The following is a 23,561-nucleotide window of genomic DNA, read 5'->3' as shown; positions in this document are numbered from 1 at the left end:
AATGTCCAGCCTGGCCTTGGGCACTGCCAGGGATCCAGGGGCAGCCCCAGCTGCTCTGGGCACCCTGGGCCAGGGCCTGCCCACCCTGCCAGGGAACAATTCCTTCCCAAAATCCCATCCAGCCCTGCCCTCTGGCACTGGGAAGCCATTCCCTGTGTCCTGTCCCTCCAGCCCTTGTCCCCAGTCCCTCTCCAGCTCTCCTGGAGCCCCTTTAGGCCCTGCAAGGGGCTCTAAAGGTGCTAAAGGAGTCCCTGGCCTCCCTGGGGACCTGCATTAGGGAGGCTGGCACGGTGCTGGGACACGAGGCTGCCCTGTGTCACCCTGCCATGGCACGTCCTGGGCTCGGTGCTGCCCGGGGCACCCAGGGCCCGCTGCTGAAACAAGGGAGAACTGCCTGTGTTTAACCATCCTGGAGACCCCCTCAACAGGCACCACGGGATGCACCATGCACAGCTTCCACATATTCCCGACCCAGAATCCCAGGAGATTCTGAAGGATTTCCAAGTCCTCTCCGGCAAGGGCTCCTCATACGGGGAATACACTGACCACAGCCACGAGCCCTCGGGGCTCCTGGAGCCCCCTGAGCCCGTGTGGCACATCACCAGCCTGACAAGTGTCCCCACTAAACCCACAGGAACTGCAAGTCCTGCTGGAAGCCCTCTCACACCGCTCCGTTTCCCACAACGCGCCTTAGAACACAAAGGTACAAAAACAAACAGAAACCTCCAGAGGGTGAAAGTGGAACCATTTCCAGGCAGCCCCTGACAGGGGACCTGGTTAGAAAATGGAGCCCACCCCATCAGCGGGGTTTGAAGGACCCTCCCAAGGGGATTTCCCCCAGTCCAGGCAGGCAGAGCCTGTGCCTGGAGCTTTGTTCCTCCGGGCAGCGGCTCCAGAGCTGTGACTTGGACTTGGCAGCCGTGACTCGCAGCGAAGGCAGGGCTCAGAAGGCAAGAAAGTGAACAAACTCCTGCCTGTTTGTAGCTGTGGGATCCAAGCCGTGATTAAGGGCCGAGGAATGTGATTCAGGGAAGGCATGAATGGAGCGGACGGGCAGAGGCCGCTCTGCCTGCTGGCTGTTCCCTCTGCGCGGGCCCAGGAGAAACCACCCGGCTCTGACAGCTCTCCCCAGCCTGGAAAACCCCTCTGCTCACTACAGAGCAGGGCTCAACCCATCCAGGCGCTCTCTGCTTCCCAGCCTGGGTGTGATAACGCTCCCTCCCTCCCTCCCTGTGTGCTTGGGAACCGGGAATGGGGCACAAGAGCCCCCCTGCACCAACAGGGACCCCACCCCAGTCGAGCATCCCAGAATGGTTTGGGTGGGAAGGGACCTTAAAGCCCACCCAGTGCCACCCCTGCCATGGGCAGGGACACCTCCCACTGTGCCAGGCTGCTCCCAGCCCCAATGTCCAGCCTGGCCTTGGGCACTGCCAGGGATCCAGGGGCAGCCCCAGCTGCTCTGGGCACCCTGGGCCAGGGCCTGCCCACCCTCCCAGGGAACAATTCCTGCCCAATGTCCCATCCAGCCCTGCCCTCTGGCACTGGGAAGCCATTCCCTGTGTCCTGTCCCTCCAGCCCTTGTCCCCAGTCCCTCTCCAAATCCTCTTAGCTCTGCCCACCGAGCTTGGCACAGATGGCAGAAGGGGCTGGGCACGGCTCCCCGAGCCCAGAGAAATCCCTCAGTGCTCCAGGAGTGAGGGGAGAGGGGGATTCTTTCCCTCCAGATGGACACCAGGTCTCCTGCAGGCACCACCTCCACCCCACTGCTCCAGGAATCCCCATGGTGCAGGGATTTGTCTCTTACCTGACTCAGCCACCCCAGGACAGTGGAGATCCTCCAGAGCAAACCCTCCCAGACGGGAATCCTGACACGGATCCATGGCTGTTCCTGCCAAGCCTCCTCCTCACACCCCAAACTCAGCAAACTCATCCCAAACTCTGCCAGGGGCAGTGCTGCCAGCTAAGGAGGGGGGTGAGGTGCTCATCCCTCTGATGGCAGCACAGGCCCAGCCCTCCCTTCAGAACCTCTGCTGATGGATAAACTCCAGTGCCACGGAGAGCTGCATCCCTACAGCCCCGAGGCTCACGGGCTCCTTTGGGAGCCCTTCTAGGTTTGATCCAGGCACCCTGGGATAGTGGCAGTGTCCCTGCCCACGGCAGGAGAGGAACTGGATGGGTTTTCAGGTCCCTTCCCCCCCACACCGCTCTAGGGTTCGATGGTGCCTCCAGGAGAGCCACGGACGTGGCACTGAGTGGAGCAGCTGCCCCAAGCCCATCCCAGAGCTCTGTCTGTCCCCATCCCTGGGCTGAACCGGACACAGGAGCGTTGCTGGCGCTGGAACAAGGCCATTGTCAGGGCCCAGGTGTGGGATGCTCGCTGCTGTGACACAGCTCAGGGCACACCGTTCCCAACACAGCTCTGGGGGGCTGAGGAGTCACAGAATCCCAGAATCCCTGAGGCTGGAAAAGCCCTCCCAGAGCATCCAGTCCAAGCTGTGCCTGATGTCGACCTTGTCCCCAGCCCAGGGTACTGAGTGCCACCTCCAGCCCTTCCTTGGACACCCCCAGGGATGGGAACTCCACCTCTGGTCCTTTGGATGCAGAACTGAGCAGCAGTCTCAGATTCCCATATGGACACGAGGCTCCTTCAGGTGGCACAGGGCTCTGGGAAGTTGGGAATTCCCCACTCACAGGGCTCATCAGGGTGGTTGCCCAGGCCCAGCATTGCTGTAGCCATGGCTGAGGTGGTTCAGCTCATTAAGGGGATGTGCCCTGGCACTGCTGGGAAGTCTCTAAACAGCCAGTCTGAACCATGGGAGGAAACTGGGAGCTCCTGACTCCCTCTCCATGGGGTTGAGGAGAAACCCTCCCATGGATCCACAGCTTCACAGGGCTTGCTGGGTGAGCACACATCCACTTCTGCTGGGTAACTCAACCCTGTGATTCCTGAGCCCCTCTGCTCTGCTGTTCCCATGGCTCCCACCACCTCCTGAGGGAAGAGATTCCACTCCAGTGTTCCAGCCCCTCAGCTGGAAGCTGTTTCTGGGCCTGTTCGGCATTAGGGCCGTTCTCTGCCGCTGGAGCTCCTGACGCTGCTCTGGGTTTGTTGTAGGGATTGTAGGACACGCCAAGGACACCATCCCTGTGATGCACATCCTCGGGAATCCCTGCAACGTTCCTCTGGATGCTGAGCAGCTCCTACGGCTGTTCCTTCGACTACAAAACAAAGGGGGTTTAATATTTAGCAGATTATCCAAGCTTCTCACCAGCTGTGACATGGAAAGGGTCCTGGTGTAAATTAGGATTTTACTAGCTGGGACACAACAATCCCAGCAGTGGTGGGGAACAGCGTGGTGGGCCACGAGCACCACGTGGCTCCAGACTCCGTCACTGCAATGACATCTCCACACAAGGCTTTGCTTCTCCAGCGCGTGCCCAGGACTGGCCCCCGAGCCCGGGACAGAAACGGCCCAAGCCTTGATGGAAGATCAGCTCTGAACACGGGGCACAGAGGTGACTGGACTTCCCTGTAAGGGCCAGGATCAGAACCAGTGCCTCTCTCCGGATAGAAGTTCCTTATGACTTGCCACGAACGCCTGACTGAGGCAGAAAGGGACCTGCAGCTGCAGGCAGAGGAAGATCACAGATTCCCCAAGTGGATGCCATTGCTGCTCTTGATGTGCTGCTGCTCCAAACCCACGACAGTTCTGCTTTATTTGCCTTCATCCTTCACAGAAGCTCCTGCTGCCCCCACACAGCCAGCCCCCCTCGCCAGGGGCTGAGAGGATCCCCAGCTCCCTCAGACACCTGGGCCTTCTCTTCCCCGGCACCCAGAGCTGCCCCACACTCGCCCTCATACAAGGCCAGGCTGGACACTGGGGCTTGGAACAACCTGGGACAGTGGGAGGTGTCCCTGCCCAGGGCTGGGGATGGAACCAGATGAGCCTGAAGGTCCTTCCCAACCCCACAGTCTGGGGTTTGATGCTTCCACGGCGATGGACAAAGCCCCAGCAGCCTGTTCGGGGCACGGGAGATGGTCTGAGTGCTCTCCAGAGCTGCCTTCCCACCCAGCCAGGCTGGGACTTGCGTGTGTTTCTCAGCCAAGTGGGGCAGCCCATCCTGGGACTTCCAACCTTTCCAGGCTGCACCGTCACAGCTGAGGGGAGAAGGTCACTCAGGCCACTCCAGGCCATGCAAAGGAAGGACGCAAAGTTTCAATTCCTACAGCCCAGCAAGGTGTCCCTTGGTTGGTCAAAATCTGCCTTTCTTGAGCTTTAAATCAGTTTTGGCTCCTTCATTCCTGATTCCAAAGGAATGGGCCTGTATGGAATGTCACTGTGCTGACATTATTCTTTTGGCTCATTATCCTCCTCCTGACACAGCGTTCCAGGGAAAAAAGGGATGTAAAACTGGTCAACTCCTTCCCTGATCTCATATTAACCCTTTTTCTATGTCCATAACCCAGATGAAAGCACAGCACAGGAAAATCGAGCTAATACACAGCATGGCCTTTCCCTGCAGAGGATTATTGCTGGGAATGGAGCTGGGTAGGAGAAGGACACGCAGCACGGCATTCCACTGGCACTGTTAGAAGCTGCAGAACAGGGAGGGCTGTATCTTGGGTGTTCTCCTTCCCCCAGGACATTCCTTGAAGCTCCTGCCACGTGCTGCAGCTTGGTCCCTTCCATAAACCAAATCCCTCCTGCCAGGTGCCTCAGCAAACCCAGGGAGAGGTTTGGATTGGACAGGAGGACAAATTCTTCCCCGTGAGGGGGGTGAGGCACTGAACAGGCGTCCCAGAGCAGCTGGGGCTGCCCCTGGATCCCTGGCAGTGCCCAAGGCCAGGCTGGACAGGGCTTGGAGCAGCCTGGGGCAGGGGAAGGTGTCCCTGCCCATGGATTCGGGGTGGAACAGGATGAGGTTTAAGGCCCCTTCCCACCCAAACCATTCCAGGATTCCACGATCACCTGATGATGAACAGGGCTCCAAGGGAAGGTGCCCACTCACCACCACCTCAAACTGTGACAGAACAGCACCAAAAGCCCCTCCAGGAGTCACCAAACGCCAGTTTCAGCACATGTAGAACTGAAGTGTTCTCAGCAATAGCTGCTACCCCAAAATGTGTACTTCCCTACAAAAAACAAGTCCCCAGGATTTCCAGCCACCGTATCCAGTATCCAGTTACGCCCGTGAGAAACAACACATGAAATCCCCGACGGTGCAGAACACGGATTAATGGTCATTAAAGCTTTGGGTGTAAAGGAAACCATGTTCGAAAACGCTGCAAATGCTCTGCTGGAGAGCAGACATTGAACATCTGGCTGTTTCCGAGGAAAGCAGAAGGGCTCCCTCTGGAGTGGATCCCGAAAGTAACACAGGACTCGGCTTTGAGCAGGCGGGCAGAGAAAATGGGAATCAAACGGCAACAAAGCCAAGGCGTTCTTGTCTCCTTTCCTTTACTCATCCTGTTTGCAACGAGCACTCTGGGACTCATTCAAGGAGACTCTGTCAGGGCTGAAGGATATGGATCCATGCCCAGAATATTAAGTCATTAATTAGTTTTCATGCATGGACTTGTATGTGGCAAGGAGGCAAATTAAAGGATTCCTGAAGAGACAAGAAAGCTTTCTTAGCACACGGAACACTCCCAAGAATCTCCCACAAAATCAGGTTTGAAGCCAGCAGAGAATCCCTGCTTTCAGCCCTGCGTGGCCATGCACGATTCCACAGAAGCCTCATCGATGCAGCCACCGCTCGTGGGCCCGTGGCAGCAAACCTCCCTGGGAAGGGCAGAGGAGCAGCTCCGGGACACACAGACCATGCTCTGCTGGGAGCCTGCTCCCGAACTCCCGAGAGGAAAAGGCCCCCCCATTCCCAGGGTTTATTTGCATACAAGCCAATTAACAGAAAATGGATTTCATGCAGGAAGAAAAAAAAAGTCAGATCACCTACAAAGTGAAGTCAACTTACTGCCTGCTTTTGCTCTTCTTCCTAGAAACGTCGGCAAGAATAAAAGGTGAAGAGAGAGAGGAAAGATTAATTATCATGTGAAAATGGTCATTTTCACACAAAATACCCAGTGAAAGAACAGAACATGGCACATGGTGCCAGCGCCTGCAGCACGACAGGAGCCGAGGACACAGGACATGAGGGCTGGGGGGGCACAGGTGACATCTGTCCATGAAAGGGGCCCCTGGTGTTGGCCAAACACGTGGGATGGACATCCCAGGGCTGCGATACAGGACAGGATATCCAGGGCATATCTGCTCCTTTAGGCAGGACCTTTACTGCCTTCAGCCTGGGGCAGGGGAAGGTGTCCCTGCCCATGGCAGGGGGGAACTGGATGGGCTTCATGGTCCCTTCCAGCCCAAACCATTCCACGATCCTGTGATCCTCTCCTTCTCCAGACTCAGAGGCCTCTCGAGCTGCCCTCAAGCCAACAAACACCAGATCCATCCCCTGAAGTCTGGAACTACCATTGGGAGGGCCCAAACACACAAATGTGCCAGCACAGAGCCCAGCTGCCACAGCCTCAGAGGCAAAACATGCCCTTGGTTAGTTCCCCTGGGCACTCCAGGACCTCTGCCAATGGGAATTGCAAGGGCTGAGGAACCAGGTCTGCGAGGGGACACACTGAGGGAAAGGCACCAGAGATGCTGAGTAAGGCAAGATGTGCAGAGAGAGCAATTCCTGCACTGCAGAGCGTCTCAGGTCGGATCACTCCTAGCCTGGAGGACAAAAAAAGGTGAAATACAGGTGAATTTATCCCCTTTTGAAGCAGGGAAATGTTCACTGTGATCGGGCCTGGGCTGGTGGAGGCACATCCTGCCTTCAGCTGCAGGAGAATTGCTGGGAGTGAGCAAAATGTCACCTAGTCCAGAGTTTCCTTGGTAATTCAGACATTTCCATGGGTTTTGTCCTCTCACAGCCAAGAAGCACCACGGGTCCAACCCTGTGTGGGGGACCCTGGTCTCTCCCAAAGCAGCAATTCCAGCAGTTTCAGGTGACCCCCTGCACCGCGGCCTCGCTCGGCCGGGCAGCGCAGGGGGCAGCGGGACCATGGCCACGCACAGCCCCCCAGAAATTCAGGTCATGGAATTACAGTTCAGGGGATAAAAGCTCCTTCTGGCCTGGAAATCCACGAACACATTTATCAGCCTTCCCTCACTGATCTCCCGGCCGAGCAGGATTAACCAGACCCTTTCCCTTAATTTAAAGCAGCTTCTCCTCCCTGACCACTGAAAGCTGTTTTCCCACCGAGCCCTGCAGAGAGGCCTGGGAAGGGCTGGGGGCAATTCCACGGTTTTGAGCAGGTATTTCTGGGGTTTTCTCCCAAGACCTGGGGTTCTTTCAGGTGTGTCTGTGGTGGTGTTTGGCAGATGTGGGGCCTGGCTCTGCTCAGTGCTGGCAGTGGGGCCGGTGCTGCTGTTCCCACATCCCACATTTCCCGCTGTGCCTCCCACCAGCACCGGGACTCGCGGGACCAGATGGGGAGCCAGGTCAGGGAAAAGATCTTAAATGATCCCCATTCCTCAAAAAAGTTGTTAGTTTGAAAAATGAGGCTTTGGCATTAAGTACAGATGTGAAAAAGCCCTGTCAGGAGGGCCGGAGCTCGCTGGGCTGAGCAGTGCAGGGATAAATCACCGGAGCAGCCGCGAGGAAATTGCCGTGGAGGAAATGGAAGTGGTGAAATGGGATCTGTCTGCTGGATTTCCGTGGAGCTGACAGTGAGAGCCCTGGGAGGAGCAGCCAGTGCTCCCCAGGGAATGCTCATCGGGGCCGGGCCAGCCACGCACCCGGGGACTGCAGGAGGCTGCGGGAAAAGGGAAAGCCAAGGCAAGCCTGGATGGAGCCACAATCCCAGAATGGCTTGGGTGGGGAGGGACCTTAAATCCCACCTCGAATCCATGGGCAGGGACACCTTCCACTATCCCAGGGTGCTCCAGGCCCCGTCCAGCCTGGCCTTGGACACTGCCAGGGATCCAGGGGCAGCCACAGCCTCTCTTCCCTTCCTTCCCACCCAATGCAGTCTGTGACTCCATGAAATTCCCATAACTGGAACCCTGGACAGAGGTGTCAACACTGGCTGGGGATGATTTGTGGAAGTCCCTCCATGCAAAACCCAACATTGCCTCTCAATTGCAGCGGCCTGGGGAGCTCCCTGTGAGGGCCCAGGAGCATCAGGGCAGGACAGCCCAGGGGGTTTGAGGAACTCTGCACAAACAACCAGAAATGGTCAGAGATCACAGAACCAGAGTGGTCAGAGATCACAGGATCAGGGTGGTCAGAGATCACAGAACCAGAGTGGTCAGGGATCACAGAACCAGAAGTGGTCAGGGATCACAGAACCAGAAGTGGTCAGGGATCACAGAACCAGAAGTGGTCAGGGATCACAGAACCAGAAGTGGTCAGGGATCACAGAACCAGAAATGGTCAGAGATCACAGAGCCAGAGTGGTCTGGCTTGGAAGGGACCTTATTCCAGGGCATTTCCCTGCCCTGAGTCCAACCATCACAGCGTGGGGAAAATGGAAGGACCTCCAGAGGACAGCTACAGATGGCCTTCCAAAGATGGGCTTTCCTGGAATCATGGAATGTCCTGAGTTGGGAGGGACCCACAGGGATCACCCAGTCCCACCCCTGGCCCTGCCCAGACCCCCCAACAACCCCACCCTGGGCATCCCTGGCAGCGCTGTCCCAACGCTCCTGGAGCTCTGGCAGCCTCGGGGCCGTGCCCATTCCCTGGGGAGCCTGGGCAGTGCCCAGCAGCCTCTGGAGGAAGAACCTTCCCTGATCTCCATCGCAAACCCCCCTGACACAGCTCCAGCCGTTCCCTGGGTCCTGTCCCCGTCACAGGGAGCAGGGATCAGAGCTGCCCCTCAGGGGGAAACTGTTGACACCTTCAAGGTCTTTCCTCACTGTCCTTTTCTTCAGAGAGGGATTTGAGGCCCCAAACCCTCAGATGAGCAGAGCTGGGTGAGCTGAATCCAGCCCTAAATGGTGAAATGAAGGCAGCATTAAAAATGTAAAAAATCCTGCATAAGAAAATGGAAAAAAACCCATAAAAGCTTAACAGCTGATGTAAATTATACATGAACAGTTTTGAAAAGCTCCAAGTGATGAGAGAAGCTAAAACCTGGCGGCGAAAAATCGTGTCTGGCAGGGCTAAAACCACTGAAAAGGAGAGCTGGAAATAAACACCAACATCAGGAACAAAAGAGAGCCTCGAGGCAGCGCCGCTGCTCCGGGGCCGGGGGTGACATCCCAACCAGGGCAGGAGGGATCCCTGTGTCTGCCTCATCCCTTCCCCCCGGAGTCTGCACCAGCAGACAGGGAAGCTCTGACACCAATAATGAGAAAAGGTGTCAGAAGTATCTACTAGAAATGATATTTTTAGATCAGCAAGCTGGGGAACTTGCAGCTTAAAATAATTACCTGAGCGAGGAGCTACCTGGGGCAGGGCAGGGGATTTGTGATGGATCTTGGAATGCCCAGGACTGGGGTGTGGATATTCAAACAGGGAGGTGAAACAACTTAAATAAGAGAAGATTTGGGGTGACATAATTGGGACCTTCCAGGGCCTGAAGGGGCTCCAGGAGAGCTGGAGAGGGACTGGGGACAAGGCATGGAAGGACAGGACACAGGGAATGGCTTCCCAGTGCCAGAGGGCAGGGCTGGATGGGATATTGGGAAGGAATTGTTCCCTGGGAGGGTGGGCAGGCCCTGGCACAGGGTGCCCAGAGCAGCTGGGGCTGCCCCTGGATCCCTGGCAGTGCCCAAGGCCAGGCTGCACCCTGGGGCTGGGAGCAGCCTGGGACAGTGGGAGGTGTCCCTGCCCATGGCAGGGGTGGCACTGGGTGGGCTCTGAGGTCCCTTCCCACCCAAACCATTCTGGGATTCTGTGACCTGACCCTGTAATTCCTTTATTCACATTTCTGTATCAGAAATGCTGACCCAGGGCCCCCCTTCCAGGTAACACAGAAGCTTTAGAACTTCAGGAAAGGAACTCTTGCCAAGAAAAGCCGATTTTGTTATCTGAATGTATCCCAAGCTTGGCTTCTGAAGGCACTGCAGAGACACAGGATTTACCCACAACAGCCTCACCACGAAATAAAGCTCTGGTGGGAGGGCTGGGGACTGAGGGCTCCCACAGGACAGCAGGGAACCCAGCGAGGAAGAGCAGTGAAGCCCCTCTGGCTGCTGGGGGTCAGGGAAGAATTCAAACTCCAGCTCGCTTTTCCCAAATGTAAAACACATTCAAAACCTGGGCAGGGCAAAGGACCCATCCATGAAAAGAGTGGGGCAGGGGATTGTGAGGGGCTCTGCTGTCCCTGTGTGAGTGATTTAAATCCCTGAGTGAGAGGCGCCTCGGCTGAGCTGAGGAAGTGTCTGCGTAGGCAAAACTCAGGGGGGCAAAGTGCTCCTGGATTTAACGAGGGAGAACCAATGGGTGCAAACCCAACTCAAACTGAAAACCAGGCATAAATTTTTAACTGTTCAGGCACATTTGCATTGGCAGGGAAATTTCCACTTTGGATTTGTGCAGCTCCAGAGCAGATGTCTCTCTGGAAGACGCTTTAATCAAGGAGAAGCTGCGGTGCTCCGCAGGGAGCTCTGGAGGGGAAATGCAAACAACCCCATTGTGCAAGGTGTGGGACCAAATAACCCCAGTGCTCACAGCTCCGGGGGTGACCCAGGTGGGAAGGGACCTCGGGAGGGCTCCAGCCCAGCCCCCTGCTCAGAACAGCTCCACTGAACCTCAGGGCTCTGGCAGTGGGGTCTGGGGAACCCCCGAGGATGGAGCTGGTGCAGCCTCTGTGGGCCCATCCCATGGCCTGGGCATCCTCATGGGGATGAAGTTTCCCCTTCTATCCAGTTCCATTTGCTGGATAAAGTTTTTGAACAAATTTGGTAACTGCAAGGGAGCTGGAGAGGGACTGGGGACAAGGCATGGAGGGACAGGACACAGGGAATGGCTTCCCACTGCCAGAGGGCAGGGCTGGATGGGAGATTGGGCAGGAATTGTTCCCTGGGAGGGTGGGCAGGCCCTGGCCCAGGGTGCCCAGAGCAGCTGGGGCTGCCCCTGGATCCCTGGCAGTGCCCAAGGCCAGGCTGGACATTGGGGCTGGGAGCAGCCTGGGACAGTGGAAGGTGTCCCTGCCACCTGGGTGAGCTTTCAAGTCCCTTCCAACCCAGACCATTCTGGGATTCCAAGATTTCTGTGTTTTTAGAAGTCAGACATTAATGGGCTGAGCAGGAAGATCACAGAGCAGAAGCACTGGCTAAGGAAAAGCAGAATTCCCAAACATGGAGAGCGCTCAGGTGCACAGGGAGAGGGAATAAACCAGGCACTGCTGAGGGTGTTTGACCATCACCTCCCGTAGGGACATCCCTGCCCCAGGATAAAGGGCAGGGGTAGGAATTCCTCCCCCAGGATACAAGCCCAGGCTGAGGAGTGATGGCACTTCTGGCTACAGACACTGGGAATTCATTTGTCCCTTCCGAGTGCAGAGAAGTTCTGAATTTTCCTGGAACCATCCAGATGTGCCTCCAGCTGATCTGTCACCCCCTGAGCCACTGCCACCACTGCCCTGCCACTGTCACCACTGCCAGGTCTCTCTCTCCTCCCCCACTCCCACAGCACCTTCGGGGCACCTTGTCTTGCACCAAAACCTCTCCGAGACCAAGGCTTTGCCCTTTGCTTTATATTTTGTTTCATTTAAACAGGGAAAGAATAAAGGTGTAACAGAATTTCCCACTCCAGTCACAGCTGGGAGCTCAGCCCAGGGGGGGCTCCATAAAAACAGCACAGGACCCTCGTGAGAAACCCAAACCATGACGTTTGCTGGAGCTCAGAGCCGACAGCAGAACCCTCAAGCACAACCCCCAGATGTGGCAGGGGCTGTGCAGGGTCAGCTCCTTGTCCCTGGGAGTCACATCCTGCCCTGCTCCCAGTTTAATTCCTGGTGAGAGTGGGAAGTACCGAGCTGCTGCCCCAGGTACCAAACCAAACTGCTTTAAACCCCTCCCAGCCTCGGGCTCTGGGTATTTAAACCACACAAACCTGGAAAAACACGGAGCCCCTGCACCCCAGACAGAGCTGGGATGGAAATGGCTTTTGGCAAACTCGTCCTCCTCCTCGGGAAGGGTTTTTGGGGTGTGACAGCAAAGCAGGGACCCCAAAGCACCCGGGGAAGGGAGGGATGTGCTGCCTTTCCCACAGGAGGTTCCTTACTTTGAGCAGCTTCATCAGCCCTTCCAGCTGCACCATCAGTTCTCTTCTGCTCTCCTGAAGTGCTGACATCCTCTGCTCCAGCTCATCCTTCCTCTGCCTGTGCCAGCGACGGGGAGAAAGAGGCAGAAGATAAACTCAGGGTGTTTCAAACCTCCTCAGGGAGTTCTCCTGTGTAAAAGTGTCTTTGGGTCCCATCATTGTCCTGCTCCCCATTTAAAAACCTGGAGTGAGGCTCAGCTCATGAACCTGGAGGTGACAATTCCCTGCTCCCCCCAACCCCAGAGATCTGCTCCCAGCCACGGGCAGAGGGAAGCCCTGCTCAGGAGCTGAGCATTTTGAGGAAAAACTCCACTTTTTTCTTCCTTTTAAGAACTCTCCGAGCATCAGAGCCCGGCACCCTGTGGAGCTCAGACAAACCAGGACGAGCTACGGGAGGAAAGGCAGAGGGAAATGAAAGAGGAGGGAAGGCTGCAGATGTCTGGAGAGGAAAAGCTGTGCCCTGTGGAGGGATGGAGCAGCAGGGACACGTTCCCTGCACCAGCACCCCGGTGACAACAGCAGCAGCACGGGAGTGACCTTCCCTTCCCTTGGCTCCACAAAACCTGTCTGGAGCTATTTCAGGAATCCTGACTCTGAGGCTTGGGTTTGTGTTTATAAAAAGCAAGGAGTGAGTAACAGAAGGAGCGGCTCAAAGGCAGACGTCAGCCTGCCCCCAAGGGAGCTGGGCCCCACAAATCCAGCCATGGGAGGTGATAAACGGCCTCAGGGAAAGGCAGCATGGAAGGGATTCTTTTTTCACCTGCAGTGATTCTCGTGGGCACCAGAACGTCTCAATGCCAAGCTAAAACATCACCTACTGCAGGCTGAACCTCAGAATGCCTTCGTGACACCACGGATAACCCATCCCGGGAATTCTAGCAACAGGGCCCTTCTTTAAAGGACAGAAAACTCTGGAATATTAACAAATATTAACCAGCTGGGTGTTCCTTTCGGGAGCTTTTTGTATGTCAAAGGGTGTGCTTCTTAAATTAAGGATCTGGAGGGGCCTACAAGGAAGCCAAAGTGGGAATCTTCACCAGGGCCTGGAGAGCCAGGACACAGGGAATGGCTTCCCAGTGCCAGAGGGCAGGGCTGGATGGGATATTGGGAAGGAATTGTTCCCTGGGAGGGTGGGCAGGCCCTGGCACAGGGTGCCCAGAGCAGCTGGGGCTGCCCCTGGATCCCTGGCAGTGCCCAAGGCCAGGCTGGACATTGGGGCTGGGAGCAGCCTGGGACAGTGGGAGGTGTCCCTGCCCATGGCAGGGGTGGCACTGGGTGGGCTCTGAGGTCCCTTCCATCCCAAACCATTCCAGGATTCCAGGTTCCTAGGTCCTGCAGGCAGGAGGAGTCAGGCACAGCTGCACTTCCAGGCAGGGATCTGCCAGGACACGGATCCAGTGCACCCCCAAGGTCACACCTGCCAGCAGTGCTGGAGCTGACTCATCCCCACGGGCTGCCTGCAGAGTTTCAAACCTGGGACACGACTTTCCATGGATTATCATTCCCCTGCTTTCACAGCCTGAGTTCTACGCAGAACTGAGATCATCTGGTGGCTGGTGCTTACAGACAATCACATTCCAATCATCCTGCCCAGGCTGGGAAGCGTCTGGAACTTGGGAAGCACCTTCCCATCCCAGATAACCTGCCAGCTGTGACCCCCACTGCGGGAATTCCTCGAGGAGTGAGGGTTTGGGGTGGCAGAGCTGATGCTCTGTGTGCCTGTGGCACCAGGAAGGCCACGGGGGAAACCCCACGGGCAGCGAGTCTCAGCATCAGAGAATCCCTGAGACTGGAAAACACCTGCAGGATCACCCAGTCCTACTGATCTCTCCTTCACCAGCACTTTCCTGGACTGTACAAACAGCATTCATTTGAAGAGAGGTTTTTATTTACTCCTAAACCCACTGAAAGCTCCAGGTGCTGCCCCAGCCCTCAGAGCCCAGCCTATTCCAGCCCAGCTCAGCCCATTCCAGCCCAGCCTATTCCAGCTAGCCCATTCCAGCCCAGCCCAGCCCATTCCAGCCCAGCCTGGTCCATTCCAGCCCATTCCAGCCCATCCCAGCCTATTCCAGCCCATCCCAGTGTCCCATTACCGCAGGAGCCTGAGCTCAGCCAGCAGGGTCGGGTTCTGCTGGGCCTTCTCGGGGGTGGGCTGAGAGGCCTGTTCATGTTCCAGCCGGAGCCGCTGAATCTCCTGCAGGATCTCCCTGGGGAAGGGACAGAGGGGGGTGAAAGAAGGACAAAGCTCAGTGTCTGCCCTGCTCCTGAGCACCTTTGCAGCCCTTCAGGCTCGTTTTGTCAGCGCCCAGCCCAGGCCCAGGGGTTCTGTTCACGCGTGGCTGGCACAGACTCACAGCCAGGACAGGGACGTGAGCACAGCCCTGGGAATCGCTGCAGGACATGGAGAATTTACTCCTTCCTGAGGATGGAATCACTCATGGCAATGTGTCTCCAACCCCCCCACGCAGAACAGGCTCGGAGAGTGTTCCAAGGGGACAAAGGTTCCAACTGCAGCACTCCCTGCCCTGCAGGTGCTGCAGGAAGGGCTCTGGAGCAGCACTGGGGACTTCCCACTCCCCTTCCCGAGGCAGGGAGAGCCGCAGCTCACTGGAACAGAAACCCTCAAGGTGTCCCAGAGGGAAAGGGCCCAGGCAGCACCACAGCTCAGGTCACCGTGTCCTGTGCAGGGGGAGGGCGGCCAAGGACTCCCTCAGCCCAGCAGGGATGAAACCCTTCCAAGAGCAGAGTATCACCTCCAGCTCTCCTTCCTGACAAAACTGCTGAGCTGCTCTCCTGGCAGGGCTTCTCACCAGCACTGAGTGAGAGCTCCCTTATCCAGGATCTCCAGGAATCATTCCAAATACCTGCAAGGTCTCTTGGTAGAGCACTGAAGCTACAGCGGTGCCAGGACCAAGCTGTTCCTGCTCTCCAGGAACTGGTTCTGCTCCAAACTTCCCTGGAGCAGCCTTTTCCCACTGCTGAGGGTGCCTCGGGACAGGGCTGTGCAGACAGCAGGCTCTCCCTGCCAGCCAGGCACAGGGGAACCATGGATACCAGGTGAGTCTGAGAGGCTCCACAGGTGACCCTCTGGAGCAACAAGAACCCTGTGGTTTGCTTTGGAAGGGTCCTCAAAGCCCATCCAGTGCCACCCCTGCCATGGGCAGGGACACCTCCCACTGTCCCAGGCTGCTCCCAGCCCCAATGTCCAGCCTGGCCTTGGGCACTGCCAGGGATCCAGGGGCAGCCCCAGCTGCTCTGGGCACCCTGGGCCAGGGCCTGCCCACCCTGCCAGGGAACAATTCCTTCCCAATATCCCATCCAGCCCTGCCCTCTGGCACTGGGAAGCCATTCCCTGTGTCCTGTCCCTCCATGCCTTGGCCCCAGTCCCTCTGCAGCTCTCCTGGAGTCCCTTCAGGCCCTGCAAGGGGCTCTGAGCTCTCCCTGGATCCTTCTCCTCTCCAGGTGAGCACCCCCAGCTCTCCCAGCCTGGCTCCAGAGCAGAGGGGCTCCAGCCCTGGAGCAGCTCCGGGGCCTCCTCTGGGCTCTCTGCAGCAGCTCCACGTCCTTGTGCTGCTGGCCCCAGGGCTGGGGCAGCTCTGCAGGTGGGGTCCCACCTGAGCACAGGGGCAGAGTTCCCCCTCCCTGCTGGGGGATCAGATCCCAGCTCCGAGGTTTGCTGGATGTGCTGAGGGCTGTGGGCTCCAGTGCTCGGTGTTGGTGAAGATGATTTTAAGAAGATTAGTGAAGATCAACCCATTCCCTGGGAAACAGGGGCAGGGCAGCCCCTCCCCACGGGTAATTAACTAATGTTAATGACTAACTAATCAGTTAATGAGGCAGCTACACCTCAACAAAAGCTCTGGGAAAACAATCTGGTTAATGTGAGACAAGAGCAAAGCCCAGGACCCCCGACCCGAGGCCGTACCTGTTCTTGTTCTCCAGCTCCGCGATCAGCTGCCTCTGCTGCTTGTTGGCGTCGAAGCTGAAGGCCAGGTCTGCCGGCGGCCGGGGCTGGGGAGAGCAGAGGGACCACACAAATCACACAGAGCCCTCCCTGCGTGTCGGACACCTGCAGCCTTTGGCCCCAGCCCCACAGCTGCCAGCCTGCCAGCCCAGGACCACAGCCCCAGGACACACCGAGGGCTGCGCTGCTGTCACCGGGCCCCAACCAGGGTGGGGGGTGCTGAAGGGCTGGGCTGCCCCATCCTCCCCATCCACAGCAGGAATTCCATTTGCTGTGTTTTGCAGGCCCTTCAGGAAACGAGACCCCCACGCCCAGAGCCTCCAGCACCGATGGCTCCTCCTGGGAACAGATCCGCTCATTCCTTTGCTCACAGAATCTTCTGGGAAACACTGAGGGACACCTCACTCTTCATCTCCTCCCATCCCTGCCCTGGGCAGGGACACCTCCCACTGTCCCAGGCTGCTCCAAGCCCCAATGTCCAGCCTGGCCTTGGGCACTGCCAGGGATCCAGGGGCAGCCCCAGCTGCTCTGGGCACCCTGTGCCAGTGGAAACTGCAGCCACCACCTTTGAGTGCACAAAAACATCCCCCCAAAGTCTTCCCAAGGCTAAACAAGTAATGAAAAAATATTCTGGATTCTCCACCAACACCTAAACCTTCCAGGTTCTTCAATTTCAAAGGCTCAGCCTGAACATTTGCAGAGGGGATGCCAAATATCCCTGGATATTTGGGGTTTTTACTCCAAAGACTGGTGGGAGTCAACAGTGTCAGCCAAAATTCCTGAAAAACCCCAACCAACTCAGCTTCTGCTGAAGCCTCAACAGCCCTGAAAGAGCAACCAAAGGGCAAGGAGGCCCAGTTCTCTCCCAGCAGGAAAATCAGAATGGTCATCAAATCTTAAAATGAAAAAGTTCCCTGAACAGCCCCCAGGAGCAGTGAAAGCTGCCAGCCCTGCACTGGTTTTCCCAGGCAAGGCCATTAATCCTGAGTGAGCCGTGCCTGCAGTCAGGAATCAAAGATACCTCAGGTGGAAGGGATCCACAAGGATCACCAGGGCAGCTCCCTGCCAGACTGGGATTGCCCAGGGAGCACTCAGAGCTCACCTCCAGTGTCCCTGTCTGGGTGGCAGCAGGGGATTTAGGGATGGAGTTTAATCCAGCCCCCAGGGTCGGTTTGCAGCCGCTCTGCTCCTCATCCCCCTGCCTTGGGAGAGACTCTCCAAGCCTGCATCTCCTGGGCAGCAGATCCCGGGCTCCTCGGTGCCAGGACCCCATGGAGTCACGGACAGTGGGAGCCAGTGCTGCACCTGCCTGTCACTGTGGTGTCACAGGGCTCCTGGTGAGCGACAGGCAGAGGAAACAAATGACAAAAATGGCTCAGTAACCTGGTTTACCAAGGAGGAGGAGCAGGGATCCAAGAACCAAGCTGCAGATTTATCTAACGGGAGACCCGGATTACTCAGTCTTTATTTAAAAATTATGTATTAAATAGTGCCCAAAAGCTGAAGGGGGGGTTCCATGGAGGGAATATTCCAGCCATTCTTCGGCCTGTGGGCAGCATTAAGGAGATGGCAATGGGCTGTTAGCAGTGCCCGGTGCTGAGGGAAGAGCAACCACACACTGCAACAAAGAGCAACCAACGTGGGCAAGACCTAATTGTTGTAACTCATCCACACAACTCACCCTAATTAGCCCCTCATCCATAATTGAGTGTTCCTCACCTCAGGCTGGCCTGAGCAGAGCAGCAGAGGGAGACAAGCAGATGAAGCTGTGATGCTGAAAGCTGCGATTTAATCACAGTTTGGATTGTTCTCCATTGATTTCCCCACTTTATCCACGCTCCAGCAGAGGCAGGGCAGGGTGGGCAGGGCCAGCACTGCCGCAGCAGCTCTCACTCAATAAGAGGGAGTTTTGGCCGCCCATCGGCTGCAGGGGGACAAGGGCAGCTCAGCAGAGCCCTTTGGGGGCCACAGCCACGTGCCATGGGCTGCTCCTTGCGCCGTTTCCTCCTTAGGAAGCCGCGGATGTCCGGGATTAACTCCCGGAGCTGCCTCAATGCTTTTGTCCCAGCCAGACTTGGAGCCGAGGCATTTCCCCCAGGGGTGTCCCGGGGGTGTCACTCACTCGGGGAGGGACATTTGTCCAGCACCAGCCCCCCAGGAACGGCTCCAAGGTTTTATCCCATTTGGGAAGACGCAGACACGGAGGGGCTGAGTCCGGTCTGTGGCCGCACTGTCCCATGGACAGCTCCCAGTGACCTCTGCCAGTGACTTCCAGAGAGGAGGAAGAAGCTTTGCCCGGGGCTGCTGGAGCTGGCCGGTGTTTCAGGGATCCTCTGCATTGCCAGCCCTCAGAGCACGTTAACCAGGAGAGCCCAGCCCAGCCCAGAGCCGGGCCTGGAGCGACGTCAGGAAACCGTTCTGCTCACAGCAAACCCCTCAAGGGCTCCCAGCACACACTGCTCCAGCTGGCTTTTGGAATCTCCGTGGACAAATATTCCGTAATTCCTTCAGGATGCTGGGTTTTTTCCATTCTTCACTTTCATTAATGTCAAATGAATTAAAGATTCACAGAAAAACCCAGGTGGGACGGGACCCTGGGAGGTTTCCAGTCCATGCAAAGCAGGGCCAATTCACAGAGACTGCTCATGAACTTGTCTTGTCGAGCTCCAAACATCTCCAAGGAGGAAGATCCCGGTTCTTCCCTGGCCAAACACTTGGACAACAACATCTGACCATTACCAGGGTGAGAAAAGTCTTTCTGAACATCCCCATGGACATGGCACACTGTCCCCATGGATGTGGCACACTGTCCCCATGGACGTGGCACACTGTCCCCATGGACACGGCACACTGTCCCCATGGACCTGGCACACTGTCCCCATGGATGTGGCACACTGTCCCCATGGATGTGGCACACTGTCCCCATGGACACGGCACACTGTCCCCATGGACAGAGCACACTGTCCCCATGGACACGGCACACTGTCCCCATGGACATGGCACACTGTCCCCATGGATGTGGCACACTGTCCCCATGGACACGGCACACTGTCCCCATGGACACGGCACACTGTCCCCATGGATGTGGCACACTGTCCCCATGGACACGGCACACTGTCCCCATGGACACGGCACACTGTCCCCATGGACACGGCACACTGTCCCCATGGATGTGGCACACTGTCCCCATGGATGTGGCACACTGTCCCCATGGACACAGCACACTGTCCCCATGGACACGGCACACTGTCCCCATGGATGTCACCCCGTCCCACAGCTCAGCAGGATGTTCCCCCACCAAGCTGCCATCCCAGCTTGGAAGAGGAAGGGAGATGTGCCACTGGCCGGGAATAATGAGGAGCTGCCAGGATTCCAAGTGCTTTGAACACAGATTCCTCCAAAATAGGAGAAATCCACCCGTTTCAGCTGATGGGCGTTCTGGACTGGGAATAAACAGTGGAGCCAGTAAATAACTCCAGATTCCCAGTGGCCGAGCTCTGGTTGGAATGGGAACCCCCCACTGTTCCCCTTTCCCTCTCTCTCTGCCCCACGTCAGTCCCTGACACTGCTCCAGCATCTGCCCTGGGATATGGGACTTAGGAAAAGAGAGCAGGAATTTCCTACAGGTCCTTGAGGAGCCTCAGCAAACTCCAAACCCAAAGAATTGCTCCACTTCTGACCCTCCTGGAACTGCTATGGCCACACAAGAGGGTGAGGTGATTCACGGCTCTTTAGCAGCCAGGTCCTTTCAGAACCAGTCTGTGACTCCTGAAGTTTTCGTATCACTTTGTGCAAAGAAGTCAAGCCATGACTAAGAGTTCTTCCAGCGTGACAGTGACTCAGCACTTACTGTCTCAACAGCTTGGATTTCACAGGATTACATGGAAATTTCCTCCTTTTCCATCTCAACCTGAAACTTGGCACTGTGTCCCCTTAACATTTCAGCATTCCTGGTGAACGGAATGACTTTGGACATGCAACTGCTCCACTGGGCAGAGGCAGTGGGAGCTGACAGTTTGAAAAGTTTCAGCAGCATGATTCTGTTTTATTGAAGTTTTACACAAATATCTGCCCACGTCCCTCTGCCAAAGGCAGGTTCTTGGCTGAACATGCCCTGAGGGAAATTCAGGAACGTGGGAGATGGTCCCTGCAAACTCTCCTCCCCTTCCCTATGGGTAAACCAGCAAGGACAGGGATCCCCCCATCCAGCTAGCCACAAATACTCCATGGAACTCCAGTAAATTCCTGCTGTGCTCCTGTAGCCATTTTCTGTTAGAGCAGCACTGATTTTTACCAACTGGAAACGTGTTCCCTTTGTTTTCTTCTGTAAGAAGCTGCAAACACAAACCCACCTTCCTTCCCTTCCTTCCCTTCCCCGCCTCAGGCTCCTTCCCTCTGGAATAAATCCACCCCCAGCACTCGCCCATGATTTGTTTTCCTCAGGTATCTGCACATTTCTCTCTCTCCAGCCTAAGCAGGACTAATCTGCTCATGGCCCCAGCTCCCCTGACCTCATTTCCAGCCGCCCGCGCCGCCCTCCCCGTCCCGGTGTTCCCGCTGAGCCCGGGGAGCCGCGGTGCCGAGCAGAGCAGAGGTGGCTCCGTGCAGGGGTGGGAGCCGAGCCCCGGCTGTGCCCCCCGAGCCGTGGCGGTGCCCGCGGGAGGGGACGGGGTCACTTACGGCACTGCCGGCCTCGGCGGCCAAGCGCGCGGCGTAGCGGGCGATGAGCCGGTGCTCCTCGTCCAGCCGGCCCGGGCTGTCCAGGACACTGCAAGGAGCAAAGCAGAGTCAGGCCAGGCCCACAGGGCTGTGTCAGGGCACAGAGACAGCGAGGGCAGAGAGAGGAGCCCCACTGGAAATCATCCCCTTTAATAATTCCCTTTTCCGTTCCCCCCACAGTGGGGACCTCGCCCCAGACTTTCCTCCAAGCAGATTTTTCTCCAGGATTCACAGATTCCAGTTGGGATGTAGGAAAATAATTTGGTTTAGGCCCAGATTTAATTTGTTTCTGAAGCACTTGAGTGCAAACTCTGTTGGTTACTCCAGGTCAACAGGGGCCACCGGAAGGATGGAGGAGGAAAGCTTTGGGAACGCAGGATGGTCCAAGCCAGGATGATTTCCATGGGGAAGAGTGGGGGGGACCCTGCTGGCCTGGGAAGAACCCTCTGTCACTCAACAACGTGGGTTTAATGCCAGTGGCACATTGTAAGTCAGCCTGACTTACACCTGACTCACACCCACCTCCCCTCACCCAGGACAGGCTGCTCATTTGAGATTGGTCCTTCATGCCCCAGCTCCAGAGGGTGACACAGCTCCAGCTGCCTCAGGTGGCCAGGCTGGACAGGGTGGGAGCCCCCTGGGACAGTGGAAGGTGTCCCTGCCCTCGGCAGGGGTGGGTGTGAGGAGCTGGTCCCACAGCAGCCCAGGATTCCCACATGGGCTGCAGCTGCCTTGGAGACGTTGCTGAAATAGGTGTTAAAAACCATCTCCAATCATCATCAGCAAGGGTGACAGAACCCTGAGGTGACAGAGAGGGACAGGGAGGTTTGAGAGAGGAAAAGCAGTGACAGCAGAGGGGACAGATCCCAGGGTGGGAAGGGACAGGCAGCACCGGGGTCCCGCTCAGGGCTGACATCCCCCTGTTAATCACTGACACCATTAATCCAGCCAGGCAGCACAGGCAGGGCTGGATTCCCTTTGTACCTTTAAACACACTGGGGGCCAAAGGAGGATTTTTGGGTTGTGCTGATTGAAACCATCAGTGCTGAGATGTGTTCCCAGCTGGATTTGGTGCCACAGCCTTGCCACAAGGAACGAGGAAGGAAATGACAACTGGAGGAACCACTTTTAAAGCCAACAGCCAGCTGCTGGGTTTGGGAGTTGCTGGCTGTGCCCCTGGTGGGCAGAGATCCCTCATCCCATCTCCCTTGTGAAGGGAACCTCTGGATCAGGTATAGAAACCAAACTGGGATTTAATGAAAACAACAATGTGGGAATGAGGAATGTGCTTCCCGAGGCCACAGAGCCTTCCCAGCGCCACTCCCCAGGCTCCAGGTGGGATCCATGGGCAGCCCAGGGGTGCTCCAGGGAAATTCAGCATCACCACAGAGAGCAGCAAACCAAACCAGACATTCCTGGTGCACCACAAAAGCAATTCCCAGCCCACATTCCCACCTCAGGAGACAATCTGCATTTCCTGAAGCTTAACTTCAAGGGTTTGTATTTTCTTTATTCACGCAACCAATCTATATTGAATGTGATGGTTATTTAAAAATGCAGATTTAATCTCTTTTCAGTAACACCAAATTTAACAACTCAAACTCTTCCAGCCCGTGGAGTTGGCCAGGTGATGTCTGGAGTGGAACAGACCCACAGTCAGCACAGAGGGGGCTGGGATGACCATAAATTGCACTGTGAGGCCTCTGCTTGGCTGGATTAAATCCTGGAGACATCCAAGTGCACAGAGAAAGAAGGAGCTGGGGAAAGGTGAGTGAAACCAGGGGGAAAACAGACCTGAGACAGACCAGGCTCGGGGAGCTGCACAGACACCTTCACCCTGATTTATTGTCCCACAGTTCTTTGTTGAAGAACAACAACATTCCCCATCCCACATCCTGAACCCGATGTTGCTTCCCTGCAGACTTGCTCTGCAACTGTGGCTGCACAAATCTTCCCCTGCTTTTCTAAGAGATCTCTCCGTCCCTTCCACCCTTTCTGTTATCTGGTGTCTCCCAATTCCTCTCCCTGAAACTCTCCTGAAACTGCCGTCTCTTCTCATTACAGTGAGCTACAAAATAGTTATTGACAATTTCTGGTTTTCTTGAAAACAACCTGTAATTAAGAAAAGAAAGGATAATCCTTTTGGTGTTTGGTTTTAGAAATATTTTACAGGTGACAAGGAAGAGGAGTTCAAGCCAATCTCCTGGCCAGGGTTCTCCAAGGTCCTGTCCTAGCATGGCCTTGGGCACTGCCAGGGATCCAGGGGCAGCCCCAGCTGCTCTGGGCACCCTGGGCCAGGGCCTGCCCACCCTCCCAGGGAACAATTCCTCCCCAAGATCCCATCCAGCCCTGCCCTCTGGCACTGGGAAGCCATTCCCTGTGTCCTGTCCCTCCATGCCTTGTCCCCAGTCCCTCTCCAGCTCTCCTGGAGCCCCTTTAGGCCCTGCAAGGGGCTCTGAGCTCTCCCTGGATCCTTCTCTTCTCCAGGTGAGCACCCCCAGCTGTCAAGAGCAGGAAAGGGAGTAAAGGGGAAGAATAAACCCAGAGCTCGGATGGGAGCAGGATACCCGGGAGAGAGTCCAGAGGGTTCTACAGCAGCAGAAGT

General features: G+C 56.6%; 1 protein-coding gene across 1 annotated transcript in view; it reads right to left on the bottom strand.

The window, feature by feature from the left end:
- DTNB (dystrobrevin beta) overlaps window positions 1-23,561 on the bottom strand; it is a 121,293-nt gene that overhangs the window by 45,612 nt on the left and 52,120 nt on the right. Inside the window, exons 12-16 of the mRNA XM_039568619.1 lie at window positions 20,918-21,005; window positions 16,199-16,284; window positions 14,367-14,480; window positions 12,235-12,331; window positions 5,971-5,991 (exon numbers count right to left, since the gene is read on the bottom strand). Of these exons, the coding sequence (XP_039424553.1) occupies window positions 5,971-5,991; window positions 12,235-12,331; window positions 14,367-14,480; window positions 16,199-16,284; window positions 20,918-21,005 (406 nt within the window). The remainder of the gene's footprint in view (window positions 1-5,970; window positions 5,992-12,234; window positions 12,332-14,366; window positions 14,481-16,198; window positions 16,285-20,917; window positions 21,006-23,561) is intronic.

Source organism: Corvus cornix, chromosome 3 (genome assembly GCF_000738735.6).
Source record: "Corvus cornix cornix isolate S_Up_H32 chromosome 3, ASM73873v5, whole genome shotgun sequence".
NCBI lineage: Eukaryota > Metazoa > Chordata > Aves > Passeriformes > Corvidae > Corvus > Corvus cornix.
This window is presented reverse-complemented; position numbering and strand designations above follow the sequence as displayed.